Source organism: Acipenser ruthenus, chromosome 4 (genome assembly GCF_902713425.1).
Source record: "Acipenser ruthenus chromosome 4, fAciRut3.2 maternal haplotype, whole genome shotgun sequence".
NCBI lineage: Eukaryota > Metazoa > Chordata > Actinopteri > Acipenseriformes > Acipenseridae > Acipenser > Acipenser ruthenus.
In genome coordinates, this window is record NC_081192.1 from 78,023,637 (window position 1) to 78,050,171 (window position 26,535).

Consider the following 26,535-nt stretch of genomic DNA (forward strand, 5'->3'; position numbering starts at 1 on the left):
GCAAAATGGTTTCTGGAATCCAGTTATGATGGCCTGCAGTAATTGGGAACAGTGGCATAGGTTTGTGGCCTGCAATGCTTGTAATTTTGACTCTAAAAAGAGTGGAGATGAGATCACCATAGTAACAGGTTGTATGACCCTGAAGGCGATCTATAGCAGTGGAAATGGGCTTCAGCACTCGACAGTACTCATGAAGGAAGACTAACTCCACTTCCTTAAAGCTAGGTAGGAAGTTGGAGTTTTTCCATCAACTGGGGAACTTTCTCACGGATATCAATTAGTAGGTTTAAACTGTTATACAATGAATGCCATCGAGTAGGGCACGGAGTAATCAGTTGACAATGGCAGATTTACTGAATGATTTTGAAATTTTTTAGTTGACCAGATACATTCCTCTTGAGCTGAGCAGAGTTGTTGCCCCTTAAATCGAAATACGTACTCGAACAAAGTATGGTATCATTTTCTTTGAGCTTTTCTACTATTATTTATTTATTTATCTTTTTATATTTCTACCCATCTGCTTCGATGGGAATGCAATCAGATGTATTATTTTTAATAATGAACACGATTGATTTTAACTTGCAGTGTTATTATTAGAATGAATTGAAAAGTAAACATTTGGCAAACGGCACATCTTTATTTTAAACTTTACTTTCATTCCCATCGGATATGTTCCATTTTAATTTTTTTTATACGTTGAACACAATTATAAATAAAACATAATAATAATAATAATAATAATAATAATAATAATAATAATAATAATAATAATAATAATAATAATTACTACTGTATATAACATACATTTTTCTTACCTGATATGCTGACAAGTTAACAGTTTTGTTTGGGCTGATGGCGTTTATATGTACACAGTTATATGTACACAAGCATGAATTTAGAGGAAAATGTTGCTTTTAGTCAGATAACTGAAAAAGTGCATATTTTTGTATACAAAATGTTGTTTACAAAACTCTATGTTGTTGCATAATCGCAGTTAAAAGGTTGTTTGCATCTGAAATCCTGTGATGAACTTCGCTCCGGATGGCACTGCACCAATGTCATGTGTATTTTCACAATACTTATACATTAGCATTTGCATTACAAATTACAAAAATACAAATGTAATGAAAATACATATTTCAAATTACATGTATTTTCAGTACTGCCCAGACCTGTATACAGCTATGACCAAAAGTTTTGCATCACCCTATAGAATGCAAAGGTATTTTAAACTTGTATTAGATTTCACACTATACTTGAAGAGTCTCGTTATTAACCTCTTACACAAGGAGCTTGGATAGGAAGTAAAAATAATTACTGGAAGGAATCCTTTTTGACTGCTGCACATTAACACTACCGGTAATTTCTCCTATATACAGTGATTGCAACTATTGTGGACCTTCCTTAATTACATAAGGATCATTACAGCTACACAAACAGCTCTGACTGACCAGTTTAAGGTTGCAGTCATGAACAGCGTCCACCAGCTTTGGTTCTGAGATGTACAGTAAGCTTCAAATGCACAGGGACAGTTTATTTTTGAGAAAAGTGTAAACTTTTTCACAATACAACATGATGTTGTTTAATGGAATGGAAAAGAGACCGCTCTGAAACAGTGCTCTATTTGCCAAAATAGTTAACAGCAGGGCTGTGCAACGGATGGCACTTGTGTCATAGATGGCTCTTTTGAAGTATTCCATTTAAGGTTTCTGATAGGATTGGAACTACTACAAGGACAATCTGTAGCCTTGAGCAGAAGCAAGTACCTTCAGAATGCAACAGAATTGAGCTTTAAATATGCAGTCAGCTTAATATTACTAAACAAATGGCTGTGTAGCTTTGAAGAGAAAGGGAGTGCAACAGTTTGTGCTATGAATCCAGTTGATTTGTCAACAAAACTACAACCAGAATAATTTAACAGAAAAGCAAATATCATTTTATTACGCAACAATTATTTAAACAATGAGTTAATTATAGTATTACACATTTCAAACATAACACTTAGAAAAAGGGCTTGCGATTTCAGTTTAGCATTTCATATTGTTTTCTAAAAGTTATACAATTATACATTAACATAATGTAAAAAAATAAAACAAACATTTCATAATTACAAATTGCGACAAAGCTTCTTTATTTACACTATAACTTTGAACACATTTCTGGGTCCAAACACTGTCTTTGGTGGTTAAAGCACTGTTGATAACAAAGGATGGGTTTAAACAGGACGGTATCTGTATGTTTATTTGTTCCGCAGTGTCCCTTTTCCAGTGGGAACACAGGCTCTTTTAACAAACAATACAAAACAAAAACAAATCCTAGCTCCTGATTTGGAGCGCTAACTAAACTTAACTTCCAGTCAGACTGCTTATCAGGTTTACTGACTTTAAATAAATTCTTCACAAATGCAATATCATTTGCTTTAACGTACACTGTATTCAGGTCTCGATACAGGTTTTTACCTTCACACAGACAGCTATTGTTTTTGAAACCTGTCCTTTTGTACCTGCCTGGCTTGTTAAATTACACACAGGTGTTTTAGCTTAACTAATTGCCAGTCAATCAGTGTTCTTGGATAGCTATGGCATTCTGGGAAATGTAGTTTTTCATTCCTCATTTAAACTTAGCTTTTGTATTTGTTTCCTGGCTTTAACCATTGTTTAAACAAGCTTACAGCCCACTTAAATTTTACTTCTGAAACCATTTTAGGTTTGGCAAAACAATTAATAACTTTCCTCTCTGTTCCCAGGTCACATTCCTTTGTTTTTTGCATTTTTATTTTTCTAATGCCACTTTCATGTTCTACATCTCACTACTATCTTCACTTACAACAGACACTTTTGTTTGTGTAAGTGGGATTTCAAACAAATGGACAACATTCCCACAATATGAGATGACAAACATTTCATAAGAACTGGTCATCGTTATGGCTTTGTTAGCCAAAGAGGTGTGACAGTTCAGGTATACAGTGTAATACAGCAATATAAGTGCTTAAGCTTTTATGTCAGCTTTAATGATATGAGCCAGTAGTAGATGAATGGTACCACATTTTTATTGTCTGACATTCTCAATGCTCAATGCAGTACCATGGTACCAACATACATCATTACCAGTGTGCTACCGTAGTAGGGCATCTGTATAGTATAAGTTTCATTGTTAGTACAGGTAATTCTGTGTTTTGTTAAAGCATCTTCAGGGTAAGATATGTTTTTTAAGGGTTGAGCTCTTTTTGTGTACCTTTTCTGTATATAACTGAACAAGAATTGATATTGCTAAATTAGATGAAAACAGCGGCCCTTGATAATGACTGTTGCTCTTTTTTTGCTGGTTACTAGACTCCTGCAGAAGAAGGTTGGATTTTCTGCAAAGTCCTAAAAATGATAGCCAGTATTTTTGCTGAAATCTGTACCACATATAAATCCTGCCTTTGCTTCCATTGTACTTTCTGGTAGTTGCTTGTCATTTCTGGACTCACAATACTGATTGCTTTGCAAAAAGAATTTACTTAGAAACATAAGTTTTGATTCAAAGTAGATCCATTTTGTTTTGTTTTTGCCTAAGTTGATGAAACTGTATAAATGCGTTAATTTAGGATTTTATCAAAAAAAAAAAAAATTGTGCCTTTTACTTAAAAAAAAAAAAATCATTAAGGACATTTATATGAAACTGCTTCTTTTAGTTTTACTGTTGGAATAAAAACAGAAAGTAATGTTGAATGGCTGCTCTCTCTCCTTCTCCTCTGCAGGGAAGGTGTTCATGCTGGAGTCCAGAAACGGCTCTCAGGGAATGGACCTGGCCACGGCGCAGGGAGTGTGTGAGTCACAGGGAGCCCGGCTTGCTATGCCAGATGAGCTGAGACGAGCCGTCATCGAGTGCTCCTTCACCGCCTGCACCAGGGGCTGGTTAGCGGACACCAACCTCGGGTAAGAGCCCACCCAGCTTCTGTGCACCCTACTGGGGCTTCAGCTTTCAGGCATCCAAGAGTGTATTATAGCTTAGGAAATGTATACTAGATAATGATGTATACAAGATGGCACCGGCAGATTACAGTGTAAAGCAGTGGTGCACAATGAGAGCCACTGTAGCTCAGTTATTTGTTACATCTATAATCACAATTAGTTAATCAAAACATGTACTTCTGAGTAATACAGTTATCTTAAAAGGTGCTATATTCTGCATCCTTGGTATGCAGAATAACAAGACTGTTGTCACACTCAACTGCTTCTGGTATGAGTCAATGGATAAACAGCCTCACCGACCCATTACAGCTGCCATATAAAACATGAAAGACTTTACTAGAGGCGTGGAGCTGAATCATTGACATTTTTTTTTGGTTTATACCTTTCTAATCTTCCCAGAATAACTGACCAAATTACTATTGGTCTATAGTGACAGTTGATAGAACAGTAGACTCTTTTGAGACCAGCCTAATACAAAGATTAAACTTTCCCTACAGGTCAAAATGATCCCCACACATGGGTATAAATACAGATCTATTTATGATTTTTAATAATGTTTGTTGCTTAATTTAGGTGCCTATTAATGAATGATGCTTTCGCATGAAAAGCACCCTGCAAATGCAATTGTATTTGTTTGTTGCTGTCACTTAACCCTGTAGTTAAACATTAAGACATTTGTGTCAATCTCACCAGTTCTGTATATATGTTGTCTATATATTCCCTGTCCCTTTTGGTATTTGTAGTAGATTCATTTTACTGTATTTGTAATTGACTGTGTGGAAAAGAAACAAGATATCTGAAACTTAACATTTTCTGGGAAAAAAAACATACAGAAGTGAAAATAGAAAGGAATTGTTGCATTTGCACCTTTACTTTCGATTATAATTTGATCTGGGACAAGTAGTTCTCAGTGTTAGGATCTGTGACGACTATTCATCCAGTGGGGTTCAGGGAATCAAAAGCAGAGCGTATAGTCCTGAGTGATGAAAACAGAGGGAGAACAGAGGTAATATTACCGAAGGACCACAGACCAGCATCAGGAGGACTGAGAGGCCACCTACCTGATATATGAGCTTGTAAACAGTCCTGCCTTGTATGTGCCTGGATGTTTTCTAGTTTTTCATCTAATTCTGCTGTCCTAATTCTACAGCTGAGGCTTACAGTTGTAATTTAAGTTTCTAGAAGCTTAAACTAGAAAGCTAGGGGAGTTCCTGCTGTGGCATAATTAACTGCATATCAAATGCTATTTTATACAACATGCGTCCCCTGCTGAACTGTTGTAAAGTGAAGAGAAACTATAATACTTGTTTGCTACCCGTGGTATTAGTTCCATTGATTGTTGTAAATGTACAATGTTAAGTAATAGTTTAACTTGCGGCTTTCTCTATAATCAGTTTTTAGGATTTTAAAAACTTCTTACTCTAATCCTTTTATTTTCTAGGCTAAACAGAGACCTTCAACCTTCCTCATAACTCGTAGCCCTGGGATTAGTCTGGTTGCTCTTCACTAGACTCTCCAAAGCTGCAACACAATGCAAAGACCAGAATGCTACACAGCCTCCCTTGATTTGAACAATTTTGACAGTACAGCCAAGCATCCAAAATGTACAAATGAGAGGAGGTCCATCAATGCGTGTCCAGTTCCTAGTAGCTGATTGATTCCAAAACTTTGTCAACTGTATTAAGCTAGAGAAGAAATATTCAGCTTCAACTGCTACAGAGAAGATTTGAACTAAAAATACATTTTGTAAAACAATACAGAATAAAAACAGAACGCTAGGAATAAAGACCCAGAATACTGTGAGGGTTTAGCACCTGCAATTTCCCTTTCACGTTGTTTGCCCAACCCTTTGGAGGCCGTGTCATTTGTGCCAATGAGCAGCAGCAGAAGTGCTGGATCATTCTATCACCTGCTTACCAAAGCCTTGGAGTGACTGGAAAATAAGGATGCATTGATAACCAGGGAGCTGAAAAAGAAAACATTTAGCTGTGATTTTCACAAGAAACTTTAAGGTTCAATCTTCAAATAGAACTGCCAATTGCAAAAAAAAAAAAAAATGAAAAAAGTTAGCGGACAAACTCCAAAAATCTCAATAATTACTCAGCCCTCCCATGATTTGGCATTAGCTCACTAATCAGCCCTAATGATTCACTCTGACAGGCTGATGCAAATAGCATGTGAGATTGTCAAGTGGTGCGGTTAGCTTGTGGAGCCCCGCAAACACAGAGGTGAACCACTGTGCCTTTCTGAGGACAGGAGATATGAGAGAACAAGCACAAGAGACAAGCTTCACAGAGGACAGAAAATCTGTATATGTGCTTTTTCTTTTCCTCACCCTCACTATTATGAAGCTGTATACTCTACATAATTTCAGATTAATCAAGCAAGGTGTTCAGAAGTTTTAAGCCCCACAAAAAACAAACAAACATTTAAACAGGAAAAAATATAAAATCAGTATGTGCGCTGCGCTTGCAGCTCACTCACATACAGAAAAGATATTATGAAGTTATCATTCTGAACAATTGACAGCCAGTAGGTGTTTGTATATACCTGGAGAACTGCTTACCCAATAGTCATGAAACTTAGAAATATAAGTTACTGCCTGGAATGTTTAGTTGTATCAGTTTTATGCAGTGATTGAATGATACATGACCAAATAACATCCCGAGACATGCAGCCATGGTGGAGGATGTATGTTACTGATGTACTTGATTCAGAGACCTTCTTGGCTTGATTCAGAGACCTTCTTGGCTACCAGTTTATTTTTTCATTCTGTGGAACAAAATGGAGGGACAGGACTGGTGGTGTGGCACTGATTTGGTTTTGAAGTGTTCAGCTGGAGCGACACTGTTGGTTACTCCAAAATGGATAGAAGTCCAGTTGTAGCTGAGTTTGAAAGGGACATGATAGAAAGTGACTGATTAGTTGGAGTACCTGTATACCAGACAACAAGGAGATGAATGCACAGAGCTTGTTCTGCGGGATGCTGTGATTGGTGTACAGTGTAGCAGATGTGCGGGAATGGACAAAGGGGGTTACCTAACTTTCTTCTGGGACCACCTGAGAATTACTCACTTGTATTAAAGAGTGTAAGCATGAATATGTTTTGAACTGTTGTCTTACAGGACCACTGTGTGTAACAAGCTTGACGGTGGACAGCAGAATATGAAAGCAGTGGATGTGAAAATCGAAAGCGCCACTGATACGAGCAGCCAGCATGATTCCTTCTGTATAAAAGACAAAGGTCAGTACCAACACATTGCCAGCTACTTCTATGTTACAAACCATGTGTTTCATACTATTTTCAATACAAAGAAAAATACTTCATTCACAAAGCTGTAACATAATAACTAATGCTTACGAGCACTTGAAGTATATATATAAAAAAACATACTTAGGTGGCACAGTTTAACCAGTTACTTGAATTATAATAGAAATACATTTACTTCTGTTTTGAACTTGATTTTTTCCTTGTAAGAAATCCAAGTTATTTATAATCCAACTTGTGAACAAAAGCAAACGGTAGCCTCTTTTTTTAAGATTTCTTCCCGTTCAGATTGTAAAATACAAATGCCCTCATTACAGCATAACCAAAAAAGACAGCGTTTTAAATGAAGTTTATGTACACCTGTGTTTGTGAAAACCTGTGTTAACAACACAACACATGAAGGATTCGCAACCCTGTCAGCTGCGATGCAGTATAAATCGGTGAAAAACTTCTAATTGTAACAAACTAGGCAGTCCCACTGCTTCATTCACAAATGCATATATTATTGATAGATCGGCCCCTGAACACTGAATCACTAAGAAAGGCCCACCTTCTACCACCTTCACATGCTCTCACAGTCCGAATGTAAAAATTGAGAACTACTGTAGGCGGGCCGCGTTGTGACTCCAAGCTTTGAATAAGGTGAAAGGCCAGAGGTTAAAACCATATAAAACATTTTTTGGAGGCTGTTGAATAAGGCAGTGTCTTAGATCTTGTGGATGGGGTCTGACCTACATCAAAGGTCGAGGTGTAACTTGCATTTTGAGGGATCATACAAAACGTTTAGGAGTCTAGGAGAAGCGTGTGAAATGTAGAAGTGGCAAAGGTTTGTGAAGTGAAAGCAGGGCCCTGCTGTTTCAGCTCATGCAGTCTGCAGTGTGGTCTTTGGTTGCATGTTTTTAACAGTTAAAGGGACTATTTATAGGTCTGATAAAAGAGTTGTGCCCAACAGGAAGGGCAATTTGAACTGAAACAGTAACTGTAACGTTGCTTTTTGACTGAAACATACCTTTCTCTTTCACAATTTTGCCTAATTGTGTCTGTCCTTCCATCGACTCTGCCTGTCGCACTCTACATGGTGAACATGATAACTGGCTTAATTTTGCACAAATCTTCACCAAACCTTTGTCATACACTCCTAGTCTCATACAGACATTTCAAGATGATTTTGGCTATAATCAGATACATGTGTACAAATATTTTAACCACTACATGCACTCTCAAATTCTTTGCACGTTCTTACTTTATTCATTGAGAACAGCAGCTGGACATGTTAATTTAGAGGAGGGAGGGTGAAAGCCAGACTAAAACAAAACTTAAAACAATGCGAAATTTCTTAAATTACTCTGCCTCTGTAATCTGTATGATTTGCTTGTGTATATGATTTTGTAAACCACAAACAATAATGTATTTTAAATTAAACTAGCCACACCACTTGAAGAAATAGGGTAAATTTCGTGTAGACCACAATGTAGTTTACAATAATCTTTCTAGCTTGTTTGCGAGGACAAAAACTGCTTCAACCTAATAAAATAAAAAATAAAATCCACTAATGATTCTACCTTAGGGATATTTGGGATATATTAGTGCTTATATTTCTTGTCAAACAGGATACATTCTGGCAGGGCTCCGCAGTTTATTCTGAGGACCCTTTTCAGTGCACAAGGAAAATATATCAGAGGAAAAAAGTCTACTGCAAAGTTTGTTATGCATAGTAACTGTAGTGTTTGGATGTAAGGGAGATATATAATGATTGTAATGTTCAAACAGCAATTAATAATAATATGTTCATTTTTATATAGCGCTTTTCATAGTGGACCACCATCACAAAGCACTTTACAGGGGTAGGCTGTGAACTGTGCATTATATGCAGAGTCACTTACAATAAGACATTGATTTAACATCTCATCCACAGGAGGTTAAACAACTTGTTCAGGGTCACACAGTGAGTTGGTCAGTGGCAGAGGTGGGATTTAAACCGGTGACCTTCTGGTTACAAGCCCTGGACTTTAACCACTGGACCACACTGCCTCTTTAGCGACTATACATTACACGAAAGAAAAATTGAAACATGCACAAAACAAAAATAAGCACAACAAAAATAAACACTCAAACCTATCAATATTCCCTTTAACATAATTTGTAAAAAGTTAGCGCAGTTCATTTGCACTGTAATTTTGCATTTTTCCCATGGTTATACTATGCATTTACCATAGTTTCCAAAGGTTTGACATGTTGTTTAATATGCTTTACCATATCTCTCTGGACTTTACAAAACACATCTATGCTTTACCATGCTTTCACTATGCTTTATTACAGTTTGTCATGCTTTTACTGTGGGAAACTGTTGTTGCGATTGTCAATAATCTTGACAAGGGCGCCATGTTTAAATGTTTTACCTTTGATCTAATCTCCAGAAATGAATTTCAAAAGTTTTTGTTATTTAGAACTTTATAAAGGCTTATTAAAGGCTATATCTATGCTTAGTTAATGTGTTCTTTCTTTTACTATACTGTTAAAATAGTTTTATTCCTTATGCCTTTGTTTTTGCACTTGCTTCCAAATAATGTTCTGTTGTCTTCGGCGATTACATTTCTGAAAGAAAAATGTATTTCATTGCTTCACACTGTTATAAATAGCTTCAGTTTATATACTTACAACATATTGGAACACTACAGTACAGTATGTGCTGGCAAAACACCTTACACAACGAGAAATAAAGAAGCGAACTGGAACCTTTCTTGTTTTTACAGAATCAGTCACTTTTCCATTTCATTCCTCCAGATGGAGAGACCACCCTTGTGTGCAGAATGTTTCTCACATACCAGTGATGTTTCCGTTTCAGAAACTGGAATATCTCTAAATTACGAATGTATAGTTCTCTGTGGTTGCAGATAGCGTCCCAAGAGAAAGTTTATATCTGTTGGGACCATGGAATAATATTGGAGCTTCAATAAAATGAAACATCTTTGAAACAGAAAATATCCTGTACCATGGAAATAGCAAAAAGCTTTAGGTAGCTCTTCCCCCCTCCCCCCACAGGGTTTGGTGTTGTCTCCACCCCCAAAGGATAAGGTGTAACATTTCTTAATCATCCCATTAATGAGTGTGCGCTGTTCTTGCATGCAACGCTGAGGAGACATTGAAAAACTACTATTTATATTTTCAACATAATAATACAACCCCTTTAGGTTTAATGTTCTATAAATACCAGAGTACTGAATAGCGCATTTTCTATGAGAACATTGCACAGAGCAAGACGGGACCAGTGGGATTTTTGGTTAACAAAGGTGCAAATCGAATTTTAGATGATACAGTTATATGGGTGTATGCATGTGTCACGTGTCATGGGATTAATGTTCCTGACTCTCTTCAACTTTGTGTTGGGCTTCAAATTTCACGAACAGAGTCCCTCAGGTCCAATTGCCAGCTGTATTGTATTCATAATTCAATGGTTTTATCTGAAACCCAGCAGAGAAATGGGAAAGGATAGTTAAGCTTCTGTCTATGCTGTTTCTGGGAACTAATAATATCAGTACACGTGAGTACCTTTATCTGATCCTTAAGGGGGGCCTGTTTCCTCCTAAGCTGGTCAACTCAAATGTGGATGAACTGAAGCACTGTGTGGTATCACTCTTGTTAGAAGGGTTTGTTTTACAAGCTAACTACCTTTCAAGGTCAGTTTACATCCACCTAATCCTATTTAAATCAGCTTTACTAAAACACTAACTGTATTCTTTTCAGATGACTTTCTCGAAGTTTGTGCAAGGTTTTTTTTTTTCTTCTAATTCCACTACCTCTCACTCTGAGTTCTGACAACTGTCGTGTTGTAATGGATACTGAGATGGAAAGAGGTTTAAAGTCTGTCATAATACTGAGCAAATGAGTACCCCACAGAGGCAAATGTCTTTTCCAATAAAACAAACCGTTTAACTGTTGTATCCACTAAAGAGCAGAGTCTGAACACTCCCTCATGGAAATGCCAAAGTAAAAGATGTCTGTCCACCTCGATTTACAATGTCTTAAAATGCTGCTATTGTTTTTTGACAGTTATGTAGAATGCTAATGTTGTTTTTATCCCCCACAGGAGATGAGTCCCCTTGCGAAGGGGGTACAGTGGAGGCAGCAGTCTTCTGTCTATCCATCCATCTGTCTGTCACACTATATATCGGGAAAACTGCTCATAAAATTTGATAAAACTTGATATTAACATGATTTAGCATACGTTTTTGGAAATAGCAGATTCAAGGTATAAATGTAGGTGTCTGCCTGTTCATACATCTGTTCATCCATATGTCACACATTTTTGCAAATATATGGAGAACGGTGCTCTCTCGCTATAAGGCTCTTGATTATAACGCGGCTCGGATATAACGCTCCTACAGCATGCCCCCCAATTTCCAATACGAGTGATTCATGCAATATTTCAACAGTAAATACAGTGTTGTTCAAACTGTAAACAACTTCTTAGTCTAACTTCAGTTTCTGTCTCCTTTTGATATAGTATCTGAACTGAAGAAAAGCTGTGCTGGCACTTTATAACACAGGCATCTTATTCAGCATTCGTTTTATAACTAAAAAAAATATTTGGCCTATTACGTGGTTATCTTTTCTAATGTATTTACTTTTTTGCTGCGAGAAGAGCTGCAGCTTTCTCCAAGAGACGAGACGCTTAAGCCCTGCTCCAGCAGCTGAACTTGGGGCGAGCCCATTCCCTCTTCCCCTCGGCTGACCCGCTCTCCTTCTTTTTTTTTTGTAAAAAGTATAGCGTTGATTACATGGTGCTTTATGCATGGTTAATTCACGGCAAGTTACATTTTTGCTTCACTATATGTGCATTATATTATTTTGTATTTTAGTCAGATGTGTGTTATTATGTGTCCCACGGTGCCCCCCACCCCCTCCCCTCCCTCGTTTATAACGCTCTTTGGTTATAACACTCATATTGTGTGTCCCCTGAGACCCGCGTTATAGCGAGGGAGCACTGTATAGTAAATATGGACTGGAGAGGAGGGCTATAGTGGAAAATTATTGACCCAAGGGAATACTATTGTTACGGACAGGTCGCTATCATGCCAGAAGCCGCAGGCTGAGGGCATTGCACCCTGGAGGTAACAATAGTCTTCCCAAGGGGCATTTAATTGTCCACTATAGCCCTTCTCTCCAGTCTGTAGTACGTATTTAATATATGAATCAGTCAAGAAAATAAGTGAGGCAAGGTTGAATAGTAAATATGACTTTATATATTTTGTTTAAATATAGCTGATACAGCAGAAGTAAATAAATAACATAAATAAAGAACAGAAAATGTTCTTGAAGTTAATACTGCATATTTATCAAAGTGTTTTTGGCGTACAGCTCTCCGTCTGGCTTGCTGACTGCTGCATAATCCAGTTTATATCCGGCTGTCATATGTGTTTACATCGTCGCGTTGAATTTGTTTGAATTTCAGAAAGTCACAAAACAGTGAGTGACGTTTTAATCACAATTTTAGTGTTTGGAGCATCTTTCTTTTGTATTATGTTTTGTAATTCATTTTCTATTAAGTCACAGAATTGCTATTCAGCAGTTTTTTTCACATCTCCCCTGCACTCCTCACAACAAGAGAAAATGGCGTTCCTTTGAAAAGGGGCGGGACTGACAGTGATATATATATATATATATATAGGGATAAACAGGGGCCTATCTGTTTGTTCATCCATCCATCTGTATGTCACACTTACATTTTTGCATACATTTGGAAAATAATTTAATTTCATTGCTAATTCTTTTTCTATGCTATTCTGTACATACTCTTGATATATGTCATGATCATTAACTTTTTCGTCTTACTGATAACTGTAATTTTGAATTAACAGTTATGGCAGGGGATGTATGTTACATACTTGTTTAATTTGGTAGGAATGGAATGACTGATCTTGCTACTGTTGCACTGTTCATTATTGCTGTTGGACCAGTGAACAGCAAACCTCTCGCTGGCCCAATGTTTAACACTGTGTTTCCCCTCTCCACAGATAAGCCATGTGGTGACCCTCCTTCCTTCCCCCACACCACTCTGCAGGGGCACACTGGCTTTGAGATGGGAGATGAGCTGCTTTATGTCTGCGCCCAGGGCTACCTCATGGCCAACGGCAAGAATGCTTTCACCCTGCTGTGTGACAGCTGTGGGGAGTGGTACGGGCTGGTTCAGTCTTGTACCAAAGGTGAGTACAAGACAAGAGAGAGCCAGAGGATGACAGGGGCTTTCATTTAACACACAAAACTCAATGTATAGCCAAGCAGGGCAAAGCAAAACTTGAGTTGGGTTGTACCATATTTTTCAATGGTAGTAGAAAGTGGGAGAGCACTCAAGAATTTCCGTGTCAACATTGCTGTGTTTGCACAGGGAGCTGTCAAGGCACTGAGAAACTATTTTTGGCAGGACTTCCCGTCTCCTGTCAGAACTGAGTGTGACCTATCAGGGCAAGAAGAAGGAACAGGCCACTGGGCTGCCAGTGGTCAGCTGTGTAATTCCATTGCTTTTTTGGGTGGGTGGGTGGGGAGGTGGTTGAAAACAGGTTTGTTCCATCTACTTACTTAAATTATAATTATGATAATTTAAATTTAAAGATGAAATCTTGTATAACTGAAACTGATTTTCAAAGAAAGATTGGTAGAAACTCCTCACAGTTTCTGATTAACCTTTTAGCTGGCAATCTGAATAGAGCTCTTGTTCTGCCTATTTTACATTATTAGAGAGGTCTTGTCATTTTACTTCTAATGTGCCAGTGATGGGAGATCTTCTAACACATAAATCTTTCTATTTATTTTTAAGAGAAAGTGTAAGTGTAGACACGTGGTGTAATCTCAGGGTGCCAGGTGATTTCTGGTGGGAAATAGTGAACAGATAGAGTGAGAGAAAGAGAAATGTTGTATGTAGATTGTGCCACAAAATGTGATTGAACCAGTGAAGTTCAGATACTGTAAAAGAAAGAATGAACTGCACATGCTATTTCGTGGAGCATCGAATATGTTCTGATGCAAATACATCAGGTGGAGTTGTATTATTATTATTATTATTATTATTATTATTATTATTATTATTATTATTATTATACATGGTGAATGATAATTTTCCTATAAACGTCAATGTTTTACAGTCTGATTACACATGGTGGTGGCACGAGACCTGTGTATAATGAGATTGCCCATGTATATTAAGGTTGATGATATAACTGCTGGATATAAGTACCTCAGACCACATTTTGTGACTTCTGTTGCTCTCTCCAATTTGTATCATCCATAAATAATAAACACTCAATAGTGCAGAATTAAGAAATACTAAAATTAAATAACATTTCAATTTTGTTTTGTTTTGAAAAGGTGAGTTGCGAACTTAAAGAATTTTGAACTGCCAGAACTGAATTGTGCCTGGCTCTATTATATTATATTATGTTTAGATCCTGTTTTAGCTCAAAATCCAGAGCCCAGAGCCAAGTCCAACCCTAATCACAAGTGTTTTCACTTGCTGTAGACAAACTGCTATAGCACACCAGACCAGCCAGATCTACCTCCATACCACCATTTATCATTTTTAAAAGCATTTTATATTGCCAGAAAGAATACTGTATCAAAAACAGTACCACAGAGCTCAAGAAACAGTTCCTGCCTGAGCAGATATTCTCTGAACCCTAACTTGGAATAAGAGTAGACTTATCTTGTATGCAAATATTTATTGAAATCTTACAATTTATCAATGAGAGAGACAACCTTTAAAATGCTATTTAAAAAAAAAAATATATATATATATATATATATATATATATATATATATATATATATATATATATATGACCAAGAAACAATGCTTATCGTTTGAAAGAAGCCTAAATACATACTACAGTTTAAAATTTATGTCAATAATAATAATCATTGAAAAACCTGTGGGTCATTTGCAGTGTATTAAATGTAGTCCACTTGATGTGTCTAACTTGTGGATTAAGCAGGTTTAGTCCACTTGATTGGACTGAAGTTATTACACCTTCAGATCCCAACTGCAGCGTACCAGAAGTTAATCATCACTGGTGGATCATCTGCTAAATCAAACTAAATAAGATCGTGATTGCAGTGTACCAAATCAGATTCGTGATGATCCTGTTCAAGTGGATTAGCTTAGTACTGTGAGGGATAAGACTAACTTAGTATGTTTGCTCGTTCTAAGCATTTACTGCTTCAATTTTTATGCAGAGACAGCTGCATTTTCCCTTTGAAATGGCTAGTACATTTGAAAACTTTATTATGTACATTTCTTTGAATTTTAAAATGAATTGTTAAAAAATAAACTTGTTTTACTTTTTTTAAAATTCTGTTTTCCAGTGTTATTCTCAACACTTCTCCGGTTGTTTAAAATGAGCATTGCTAGCTCTTCAATTTCACCACGTATTATAACAAATATTACACACCAAAACTGTGCATATAAGGCTGTAATTCTATCTCGGGTTCTATGTATGATGGTATCAAAATTTGATGGCCTGCTGTGGACTGTCAAAATGTAATACCTTGGCAGCTCTATCTATGAAGGTATGTAAGTTTGTCTGCCATTGTCTGATACATTGTAAGATTATCCCACGGAGAATCTAAAATATATATAAGTAAGCAATAATGCACCACAGGGTGTGTGGTAAGATATGTGTTACCCACGTCTGGGTGTGTTGTGAGGCACGAGGCCATAGGACGAGTGACATCAACCACCCAGAAGTGGTTAAGATATGTCTTACCACACACCCTGAAGTGTGGTATTGTGCTTATAAAATGGCTATTTTATAAATAATGTATAAACAATTATTTTAAAATCACAAAGAAAATGTTATATAGTCCCACCTGACAATTTATATTTTGAGAATGTATTTGTTAGAAACATAAATTTCCATTAATGGTCAAGTTATGTACGTGAAATGGGAATGGGAGTATATGTGGCTGAGACAGCGTTGTTGAAGGGAAGCCTACTCATTTCTTAAGCTGCTTTCGCATCAGTGACCTGTGATAATTTCTCCCGATTGAAGCCTGCAGTCAGACAGCAGTGTTCCTTATTGAATGGTTTGTGTATTGTTAGGACAGTTCTGCAGTGATAGAGATGGATCATCATGCTTCTAAGATAGTTAACTCCCAAATTGGTTGTTTATTTAATAGTTCATGGCTGGCTTTTTTTTTGCATTTGTTTTTTGCATTTGAATATTGAAATATACTTCTTGAAACTGGACACTGGGCACATTGGGTCTCTGGGGATTGAAAACATGAAACCACAAGTGTTATGTATTCATACCCTTTAATGTATCCCCTTATACAAGCTTACCATGGTAGTTTTGCACGGTAGTTTTGCACTTTTGCCATGCTTTTGCTATGCTTTTACTATGGTAAACTTTTATAAGGGTCATTATCAACTGTTTAGGAAATCCTGTTAACACTACCATGCAAATTCTGAATGGGGATTCGGTTAAGTAATTACTACAATCTTTCTATACAACAGGGTCCATTGTGTGAAATTACACTTGAAAGTATTCTCTCCCAAAGACAGCAACAAAGGTACCTTACTCAAATATAACTAGTGAGTTTAGGGTTACAACAGAAAAAACAAAGTCAGTCAAGTCCATCCTGTTATTTCTAATTTGCTGTTCCCCCTAACGTGTATCATCGCAACAGTCCACCACATGTCAACCAGGAGCAGTGTATGGAGGGATTATGACACAGGCATGAGGTAATGAAGGTAGTGTAGGTTTAAGCTGTGAGCCGCTTTGCAGGAAAAATAGCCCTGTACAGTTACCATTTCCTGCAGTTTCCCTCAGCATGAAAGAACACTGTGTTCTCCTGAAAACACACAAGCATATTCAGACCTGGTGTAAGGGGGCTTGGTATGTAAAGAAGTCGCAATTTGATTCTCAAAGAGCTAGATACTTAAAGCAAGCAAGGATCCCCTATAAAACAAGCAGCTTTCTTAAAAAAAGAACGTAATTTTATTCTTTCTACTGTTGTGAAGGTGTCCAACATTGAAAGAAAAGGCAAAGAACTGCTATCGTGGTTACATATTTCTGTTCACCTCATGAGCAAATTAAGTGTTATGTGGCTTAAAAGTAAAACTACAGAAACTTCTTAGGTGACACATGGTCTTACCGAAGTTATAGATGACATTCTCAATATAATAATAATAATAATAATAATAATAATAATAATAATAATAATAATAATAATAATAATGATGATGAAACCACCCATAACGGTTGTGAACATCACAAAATGTATACTACAGTCTGAGTGCCCAGCTCTGGTCAATATAATACAGCTTGTTCGCTTCTTCTGGAGCCATGATCTTCCCCTTTGAGACCAGTAGTTGTCTTCGAGGATATATTGCCATTAGTGAACCAGTGGCCCTTGACTTACCAGTGCAGACATACGCAACTTAATGTTACTCAACTCAGTCAACTTCCAGAAAGATGCAGCTCCCCCCTTTTCATCCCAGAGAACTTCACAAGCAGGGCTCATCTGAGTGGGTTCAGAGCCAGAAAGCATGCATTACCTGTCATACAAAAAACATGGTAAATATACTCTAAACTGAAATTAAATACCTGTTTCAATCATCAGTGGTACAGAGGAAATGAGGACCAAATCAGGGACCAACATGCTGGGTGTTGTGCCTAAAGAGCCCATCTCCCTTTAGCAGAGCACAAATATGTGACTCTGTATTAATCAACTCAGTTAGATAGCAGAGTAAAATCATTACAAGCCAAGTTTAGCTCATGTGCTTAAAATGTTCTCACAATGCGTCTGCTTTATTTCCTTATTGTTCCTAATACAGTGTCCAAAATTGATGTGTCTGCACGTCATTGTTTTATTAAAGTAAAGTATTTGCAGTACGTATATTTAAATCTGGGATAGGAACGTTTTTTTTTTTTTAGAGAGAAATCTATATTGGTGATCCAAGAAAAACAAAAGGAAGTAAAACTGTTAAAGCAATTGCTATAAAAGGCTGCCATAGCACTTCCTTGCTAAATGCCAGCAGTGGGACTGGCCAGTGTCTGCAAATAGTGTTTCTTAACTTATGAAGCCAAGAAATGAAAACACCAACAACAGTTTGCTTCTGCTTTCCATGGGAATCAACTCCCAGCGCTGTAAGAATCTGACTGGCCTCTGCTTTGATGTTGCACTGATTGACTGGAGCCTTCAATCCTGTTGGTGTGATTAATGTAGATTTGCTTTCTACCAGCTTGACTGTACAAGTGTAAATGCTGGCTGCAGCCAGTCACTACAGTTCTGGGGTTTGTTTATGGTATTCAAGTTTAGTATGATTTCAGTGGGGTGTATTAATTAAATCTAAATATATTATCTTCTTATTAAAAATCTATGTATTTTAAAGTTTTAGATGCCGCCATTTATACTTTTCATGAATTTTGACTCCCCCCTGCTCAAGTTATACACCTCTGCTTCTTTTAATAGCCTGCCCCCTCTTCACAGCAGCATGAGAAGCTGCAAAGCCATTTCCCATGAAATACCTCTTAAGCTTGGTTCAATGAACTGTATGTCCTGGCCTTCAGATCACTCAACAGTCCACAATTTCTTTCCATCTTTTTCTTGTTGAATTTCTGCAATGCTTTCTCAAGACGAGCCCTTGCTCGAGCTACCTTCCCTTCTCAGATGAACACATTGAATCCACATGTAACCCAACCCTTCCAACCCTTGAATAGTAATATATACACTAGGGGCTGTCCAAAATTGTCATTTTCTGAAAGCATACAAAATATTCACATGTCTTCCTGAAACAGAACTGTAACCACCAGAGATGTAATTTTGTCACATTTCATGATATGTTACTTTTGGTTGAGAAAGAAGATCCTCTTTTGTTAGCACACTTAACCTTTCCAGTGCAGGAAAAAGTATAGAAGGCAATGGAGTGTCAGCAAGCTGTGGTTATTTTTCTCATGTTTAAACCTTTCGTTTGAATGACAAATGGTACAGAAAGACAGCACCACACACTCAAAAACTGAAATACAATTCATTGTTAAATAGCAGGAAAACAATATGTTTTTATTTGTTACTGTATTCCCCCAGTATGCATATACGTGCAGAATTCATTCAAATACAATACATACAATAATAATGTAGAAAATGTAGTTAGTAGTTGTAGTTAGTAACTACAAATGTAGTTGTAGTTACTAAAATACAACCTCTTGAACCAACCAGACCTACAAGAATACAATCCCATTTGCCACGAATTTACCTTAAAAGGACTTGACCTGCCTCTCACGGTCTATGTAATATAATACGTAAAGCTAAGTACTACCTGCTTTCTGCGCAGATAGAATATAGAAACTTTCTTTTAGACACACAGAAAAACAGTAATGTTTTTGCCACTTAGGAAATCCATGAGCCAAGTAAGGTACAGATTATGATCCTCTTGCGAGCCATAGAGCAAATCTCTGTCACTTTCACTATGGTGAGTAATTACATTTTGAAAGCATAGGGCCGCCTTCTGATGTTTTATGTGTACTTTGGGGGGGGGGGGGGGGAGTTGGGGGTGGTGGGCAGGGTCTGTAATTGATGATCATTTTGGACGACCTCTTAGCTGAATTCACATAATGCATATTTTTATCACCTATAAATCAACTTGATAATTATGACGACAGATTGTGGCAGATCACACCATGAAAACATTTTGTGAGCATCAGCTGTTTGTTTCCAAATAAAGCACCCTACTGTAACAAAGCCCTGTTTCTGGCTGGACAGGTAGAGTGAACAGCATTTCCGATGTACTGAAGGACAGCATGGTGTGACATGCAGAACATGAGAATGTTCAACTTCTTTTTAATCGACCATTTATTAAGAAATGTTTATGCCTAATCATCTTGGGATGGTCTATCAAGCCCTAATTTATATAATATTGTATTTCTCCTAGATGAGACAGAGGCACATATCGACTATGAAGATAAGTTCCCTGACGAAAGGTCGATGATGTTTGAAGATGTCAATGAGGACGAGGACAAGGAATTTGCTTTTTCAGAGCACGAGGACACTGAGCAGGAAAGAGGGGATGTGAAAGAGGGAGAGGTGGTGGAGGAAGGGGAGGAGGTGGTGGAGGAAGAGGTGGAAGACTTCACTGAGCGGGAAAACCTGGAGCCCACGACCCCCACGGAGTCTCCCGTTTCGCTACTGAGTCAAAAACACCTCTTCTGGTTCCCCTCTGAGACTTTCCACGAGACCGAGCAGCCAGAGGAGCCCCAGGAACCCTCCAGCGAAGGCACCAAAACTGAGTTCTCTGAGGGGGACAACCACATCGGGGTGAAGTCCTCAGGCAGCGAAACCGGGGGAGGCAAAACCTTCGACAACAACAATGAGGACTTCCCTATTGACGTGCCTTTGGAGCCACACAATGAAACCAAAGCCACAAAGGAATCTGTAGCCAGCACTGACGAGTCCTGGCTGGATGGCTACCCAGTAACGCAAGAGGACGAGGAAGGCGAGAAAGTGGATGGCTCCATGGAAACCGAGGAAGGGGAGGTCATGAGCACGACTGACCAGCCAAACCATGTGGAGATCAGCAGGCCCGACACTCCAAGCACCACCCCGACAACCGACTTTACCCAGATAGTGGCAGGACCCACCAGGCAGCTGGATTATGGTGACAAGCCTTTTCCTGTGGAGATGACACCAACCTCAGCCCCGGAGAACATGAGTGCCAGCAAAGGTGTGGACGACATGTATCGCACAACCACACCATCCGAGGTAGTCGTGGCTGACACTACTACCACGGCAGAAACGGTTGAGCACCAGGAATTCCCGGCAGTGCCCACAGACACCTGGGAAACAACCGAGAGAGTGTACCCCTTCATCAATCACATACCAGTGCCAACATACGCAGAAGATACCACCACGTCTTACCAGGAGCCTATAGAAACTACTACCAGATCACCGGACGAGTTTGCAGGAACGGCCGTTTACAATGAATTCACAGAGGAAGGGAACCTCACAGACGGTACTGGAGCCAAGTTACTTCCGACAGCAGAAACATGTGTGGGGGAGGACTGTCCCCAGCCTAGCAAAGGCCCCATGATCGCCATCATCCTCATTGTCATCTGTTTGTTGATATTCGCCGCCGTATTAGCCGTCTGGTGCTACAAGAAAAAACAACAGAAGAACTCTGTTTATAAGATGAATGGGAAAGGCCAGACCAGACACCCCCAGCAGATTGAAATGCAGCAGAAGGTCTAACTTTTTTTTTTTTTTTTTTTTTACTAGCTGGAGCTGATTTACAAAGCTACTCAAGCCCGCAGTGGATGCCTAGAACTGACTCTTTCTTTAGAGACAGAGGACAATGGGTGCCAAGAATTTGTTTTGTTTTTTTTTTGTTTGTTTTTTGTTTCCAAAGGTCAAATGTTGTCACAAAATGGGTCCAGCACCTTATATATCAAACACATGCATTCTTACACACATGCAGATTTATTATCACAGTATCAGGTTGTGCCGTTCAAGACATGCCAGAAAGATTCAGAGATTAATACATGGTGGGTGGCTTCAGCGGCCTAGTTACAACTGTTTGATGGCTGTTTTTAGGGCGTTTATAAAATGGGTGACAAAACTCAACACAATTGTAACAAAAAAAACCTTATCTGGAAGACAGTCTGACAGAGGCAAGTTGTTGGTGACAAAAAGCCTGCATATTATTTTCATTCAGATGTTTTTCTGCATGTTCATGCAGTCTATCCTACACCGTTCGGAAGCACTAAAATCCCCACCGTTTCACAAATAATAAGCAAACCTGACTTTTGGAAATAAATACTGTAGTTGGATAAAGGCGAATTAACATACAAGCAATCAACATTTTTTAACTTTTCTCTTTAGAGTATAGCCAGAGAAACACTTCTATAGGCAATTGGATATAAATGATCTTATATAAGGCATAACATTTTAGATGTATAGATATGTTTAATTTAATTTTTTTACAAATTCACAAGTCTAATGATGAGCTGAAATACATTTTGTGAAGGCCCGTGACCTGCCTCATGGGTTGTGAAGCAAATTTCAAAACTATGGTTAGTAAGTTAATTGTTCAGTTTCTGGGGAATGTACTAGCATTGTTTTTGAATATATAATACTGTATTAATATAGATTTTCATTTGTTTTTTTGATAATGAACAATGTGTGTTGTTGGTTTATTTTTTGTGTCATAAAAATGGCTATGAAATGGCTGAAAGGATAACAATATATTTTAACTCGACATCTTTTTTGTTTTACAAAAAAAGCATCTATGTTGCATGTTAACAAAATAACACTATACAATTGAACACAAGATAATAACCAATCTGTTTCTAAAGTATTTTCAAACAAGTTCTAACAAAGCTAGGTTTGAACTGTGTTTAGCCTTTGCAGTGGTGATAACGCATGTTGTTGATTCATCTGGAGCATCTACACATAGACCTAATCCAAGCTTTCTATTCAGTCCCCAAGGGAACGACTGAAATATAATTCTCTCTATAGAAAATGTATATTAAAAGTGGGAAGGCTCTTGGAACATTTAGTACCGGATGAATTGACAACCTCAGCTGAACTGCTTCAACATCAGACATACAGGGTTCCTCTCCTGAGGCTTTAGGAAGAGCATACGATTTTAATTACACTAGTTAATTGTCATCTAATTAGTGAGTAGTGACTGATTATTATTATTATTATTATTATTATTAATTATTTCTTAGCAGACGCCCTTATCCAGGGCGACTTACAACTGTTACAAGATATCACATTATTTTTACATACAATTACCCATTTATACAGTTGGGTTTTTACTGGAGCAATCTAGGTAAAGTACCTTGCTCAAGGGTACAACAGCAGTGTCCCCCACTGGGGGATTGAACCCACAACCCTCCGGTCAAGAGTCCAAAGCCCTAACCACTACTCCACATTGCTGCCCATGTATAGTAAACTGATGAGTAAACCAATCCATTTCATAGTATACGTGCCAGATTAGCAGTAGTATTAGGCACTCAGAAAGGGTCCCTTGCTTTTATTTTCTAACCTCTTGTGTGAGATAGTAAAATGATGTCTCTGGGACTCATTTTGACTGCTGCACCATAACATTACTGGTAAGCTCTACTTTATTGATCCGATATTAATAATCGGATGAAATTGAAAGTTTGAAAATACTTTTGCAAAACAGTCATTGATATATTGGACTTTGTGCGGAGCAGAATCAGTTTCTGGCAATCATTTCCTGATTACTTTCATAGTAGGAATGCATATACTAATCTGGCAAATGCAAGAATTATTTTGCATAAATAAAGACAATGATTGAGGATGGTCATAATGTATTATCTAGTACTGTATTGCTAGTCAACACATTTTCACCACTGACATAGTATCATCAACAGGAGTGGGTTTCTTTTCCCAATAAGGACCCCTTGACAAGTAAGACGAGATTGTGGTTCTGTGGGTTGGTATGTGGCAGCTACAAAAGTCTGTAAATCTCAGTCTCTTGATACTGCAGCTCCTGATATTGCAGTGAAATCAGTCAACCTGCATGCAACACACAATATATACAGCTATGGCCAAAGGTTTTGCATCGCCCTATAGAATTAACTAAGTTTGCTTCATAAAGTCAAATGAAACCTGCTAAATAATGTTACGTTAACATATTTAATTACATACCGCTTTGTTTTCTATATACTTAACGAAAAACTGACACATTTTAAAATGTGACATTTCGGCATCTAACAAGAAATATTGTACATACTAGTATGGTTTCCGATAGACTTTTGTAGTTTCTTTGATGACATGATGTTAAATAAAAGATCAAAATTCTGTTCATATAGTTTGTTCATATAGTTTGTTTCTTAATTATGTCTCAATCCTATTCTAGGTGATGCTAAACTTTCAGCTGTAGCTCGTACATACACACACACACACACACACACACACACACACATACTGCTGCGCAAAAGTCTTAGACATGTTGCATTTTTCTATTCTGATGCATTATGAGCATCAACAATTTACTCAAAGCCTCCACTAGTGTTTTCTACTATTATAACAACCTGGACCGTCATAAAAAAGAAAAAACATTAAGTGAAATAGCTCGCATCACTCGATTTTCAAGGTGTGGTATCCGAAGCATAATCAACAAGTACAGAGAACCTTCATCTGTAATTGACAAACCCAGGACTGTAAGACCCAAAAAGCTGTCTAACAAGGATGAGCAATACTTGAAGATAATATCCTTACGGAATAGAAAGAAGACAAGCGTTGACTTGACAACAGAACTGGCAGAAGGCACAGGTGTCGTTGTCCATCAAATCAAAAGTACGAGAGTCAGTCTTGAAATCAGGACTTAAAGGATGTGTTGCAGTAAGAATACCTCTGCTAAGAAAGGGGAACAAGACTAAACGGCTAAAATATGTACAAGAACACAGAAATTGGACTATGGAACAATGGTCCAAGGTGCTTTGGACTATTTCATCCCTGCACAGTTTTAATAAAGATATAAAGATCTTATAGTGGCTGTCCTGCATAGTAATACATTAAAAAATCAATACAATGTAAAATAACATAAGCCCAATTGGAATTTGGTCGTTTTAAAAGCGTTTTTATTTCACTAAATGTAACACATTTTCACAGAACAACATCAATCCATGAAAGAGTCTGATAGGACAATATAATGCACAAGAACTGAGAACTGATTTTTTTTTTTTTTTTTTTGTCTCTAATATTTATGAGCTTCCAGGTTTTCGGCATTAAAAGAAAAAAAAATCGGTTGAGGAACATGAAACAGTTGAACATCGGTTAAAACAAATATCCCACCCATGTTCCACAATATAAACTAGTAAAAATCGGTATACATAAACAACTTGAACAGTAATGTAATATTAACAGTACTAACATCAATAAAACAAAATGTTATAGTCGCAGCTTGTGACACAAGTAAAGACATTTACTTGCCTTCATTTGCCAGGCCAAATGAAGGAATCGTGAAAAATAAATGCTGCACTGCACAGTCAAGTCCGTTGAAATGAACTTTGTACATCCAACTTAAACATAAAAACTCCTTTTTCACCAACACAGTTTTAAAATTAATAAAGTCTGCTTTGATTGTAGTAAATACAGACATATTTTTCCAAGCTGGCAGCAGACATTGAGGATCGTTCTGGACGTTGTAGAAAATGCAAGTGTGTAACAACAAACCAGATCCGAACTGACGCGGGAAGCCTTCTCGCGCACATTCTTTCACAGCAGGGGATGTTGGGAAATGGAGTTAAAAAAAAACAAAAAAAAAACTGCTCGATTAAATTGTAAAAAAAATGAATCTGCGATCAACTATTTAGTTGATTAATCGTCCGATGAATCTGTTAATCGGAGCAGCCCTAATATATATATATATATATATATATATATATATATATATATATATACACACACACACACACACACACACACACACACACACACACACACACACACACACACACACACCAACAGTTGCTTCACTTATTATTATAGTCAATGTTGCAAACTTGTATTATGTATTTCGTTGTTTTATGTCTTATGTGATCTCTCATGACAGACTTGCCATTATCAAGTTGCTGTTCGGAAAAAAAATTCTAACACATTTTTTAAACTGTTTTCTGTTTCCTGTTGTGTGGTACAATACAATACTCCTCAAACTTAACTTTTCAGCATCTCAGAAATGTCTGTGTTTATAAAAGTTTGTTAATTGTGTTCTATATCTGGGATATCAAAGGGAAATAATTCAAATAAAACAAATACAAAATCAGTAATACAGTTAGGCTGAAGTCTGACATTAAGTCTCAAGAATTAACAGCACCTAAAAAAAAAGCAAAGTTCAAAAGGTTATGATGGATAATCTAATTGACAATGAGTTCATATTGTACTCTGACAACTTGCTTACTGATCCAAAATAAAAAACAGTTATAAAACCCCAGACAGTGTTAAAGGGAGTGTCATTCCCCTCTGGGGGTTGGTGCATTTATTCTGCATGCAGACACAAACACAGACACGCACACACAGACAGACAGCCCCGATGTGGCACTGGCATGTACGGTAGGTCTCGCCTGCCTGCCTGTCCTCCTGCCTGCTGTAGTTACCATGTGTTCCAGGGCTGCTGACTTGCAGCTTTTCATCATCGCTGTTTTCACAGTCTGCCGGAGGATTCCTTTTTCACATAACAAGGCGGTGTTATTGCATTGCTGATTTATTGCTCAACACTTTAGATACAATAATACAGATGCTTTGAAAGGGCACAGCAGAATAACCCTGGAGCCAATTGAGCTTTGATTTGTC

At 37.6% G+C, this 26,535-nt stretch overlaps 1 protein-coding gene across 1 annotated transcript in view; it reads left to right on the forward strand.

Moving 5' to 3' along the window:
• The window catches only part of LOC117399494 (sushi domain-containing protein 5-like), a 36,495-nt gene extending 11,564 nt beyond the window's left edge, over positions 1 to 24,931 (forward strand). The window contains exons 2-5 of the mRNA XM_059022872.1: positions 3,743 to 3,920; positions 7,082 to 7,200; positions 13,239 to 13,427; positions 20,147 to 24,931. Of these exons, the coding sequence (XP_058878855.1) occupies positions 3,743 to 3,920; positions 7,082 to 7,200; positions 13,239 to 13,427; positions 20,147 to 21,459 (1,799 nt within the window). The 3' untranslated portion in view covers positions 21,460 to 24,931. The remainder of the gene's footprint in view (positions 1 to 3,742; positions 3,921 to 7,081; positions 7,201 to 13,238; positions 13,428 to 20,146) is intronic.
• The last annotated feature ends 1,604 nt before the right edge of the window (positions 24,932 to 26,535 follow it).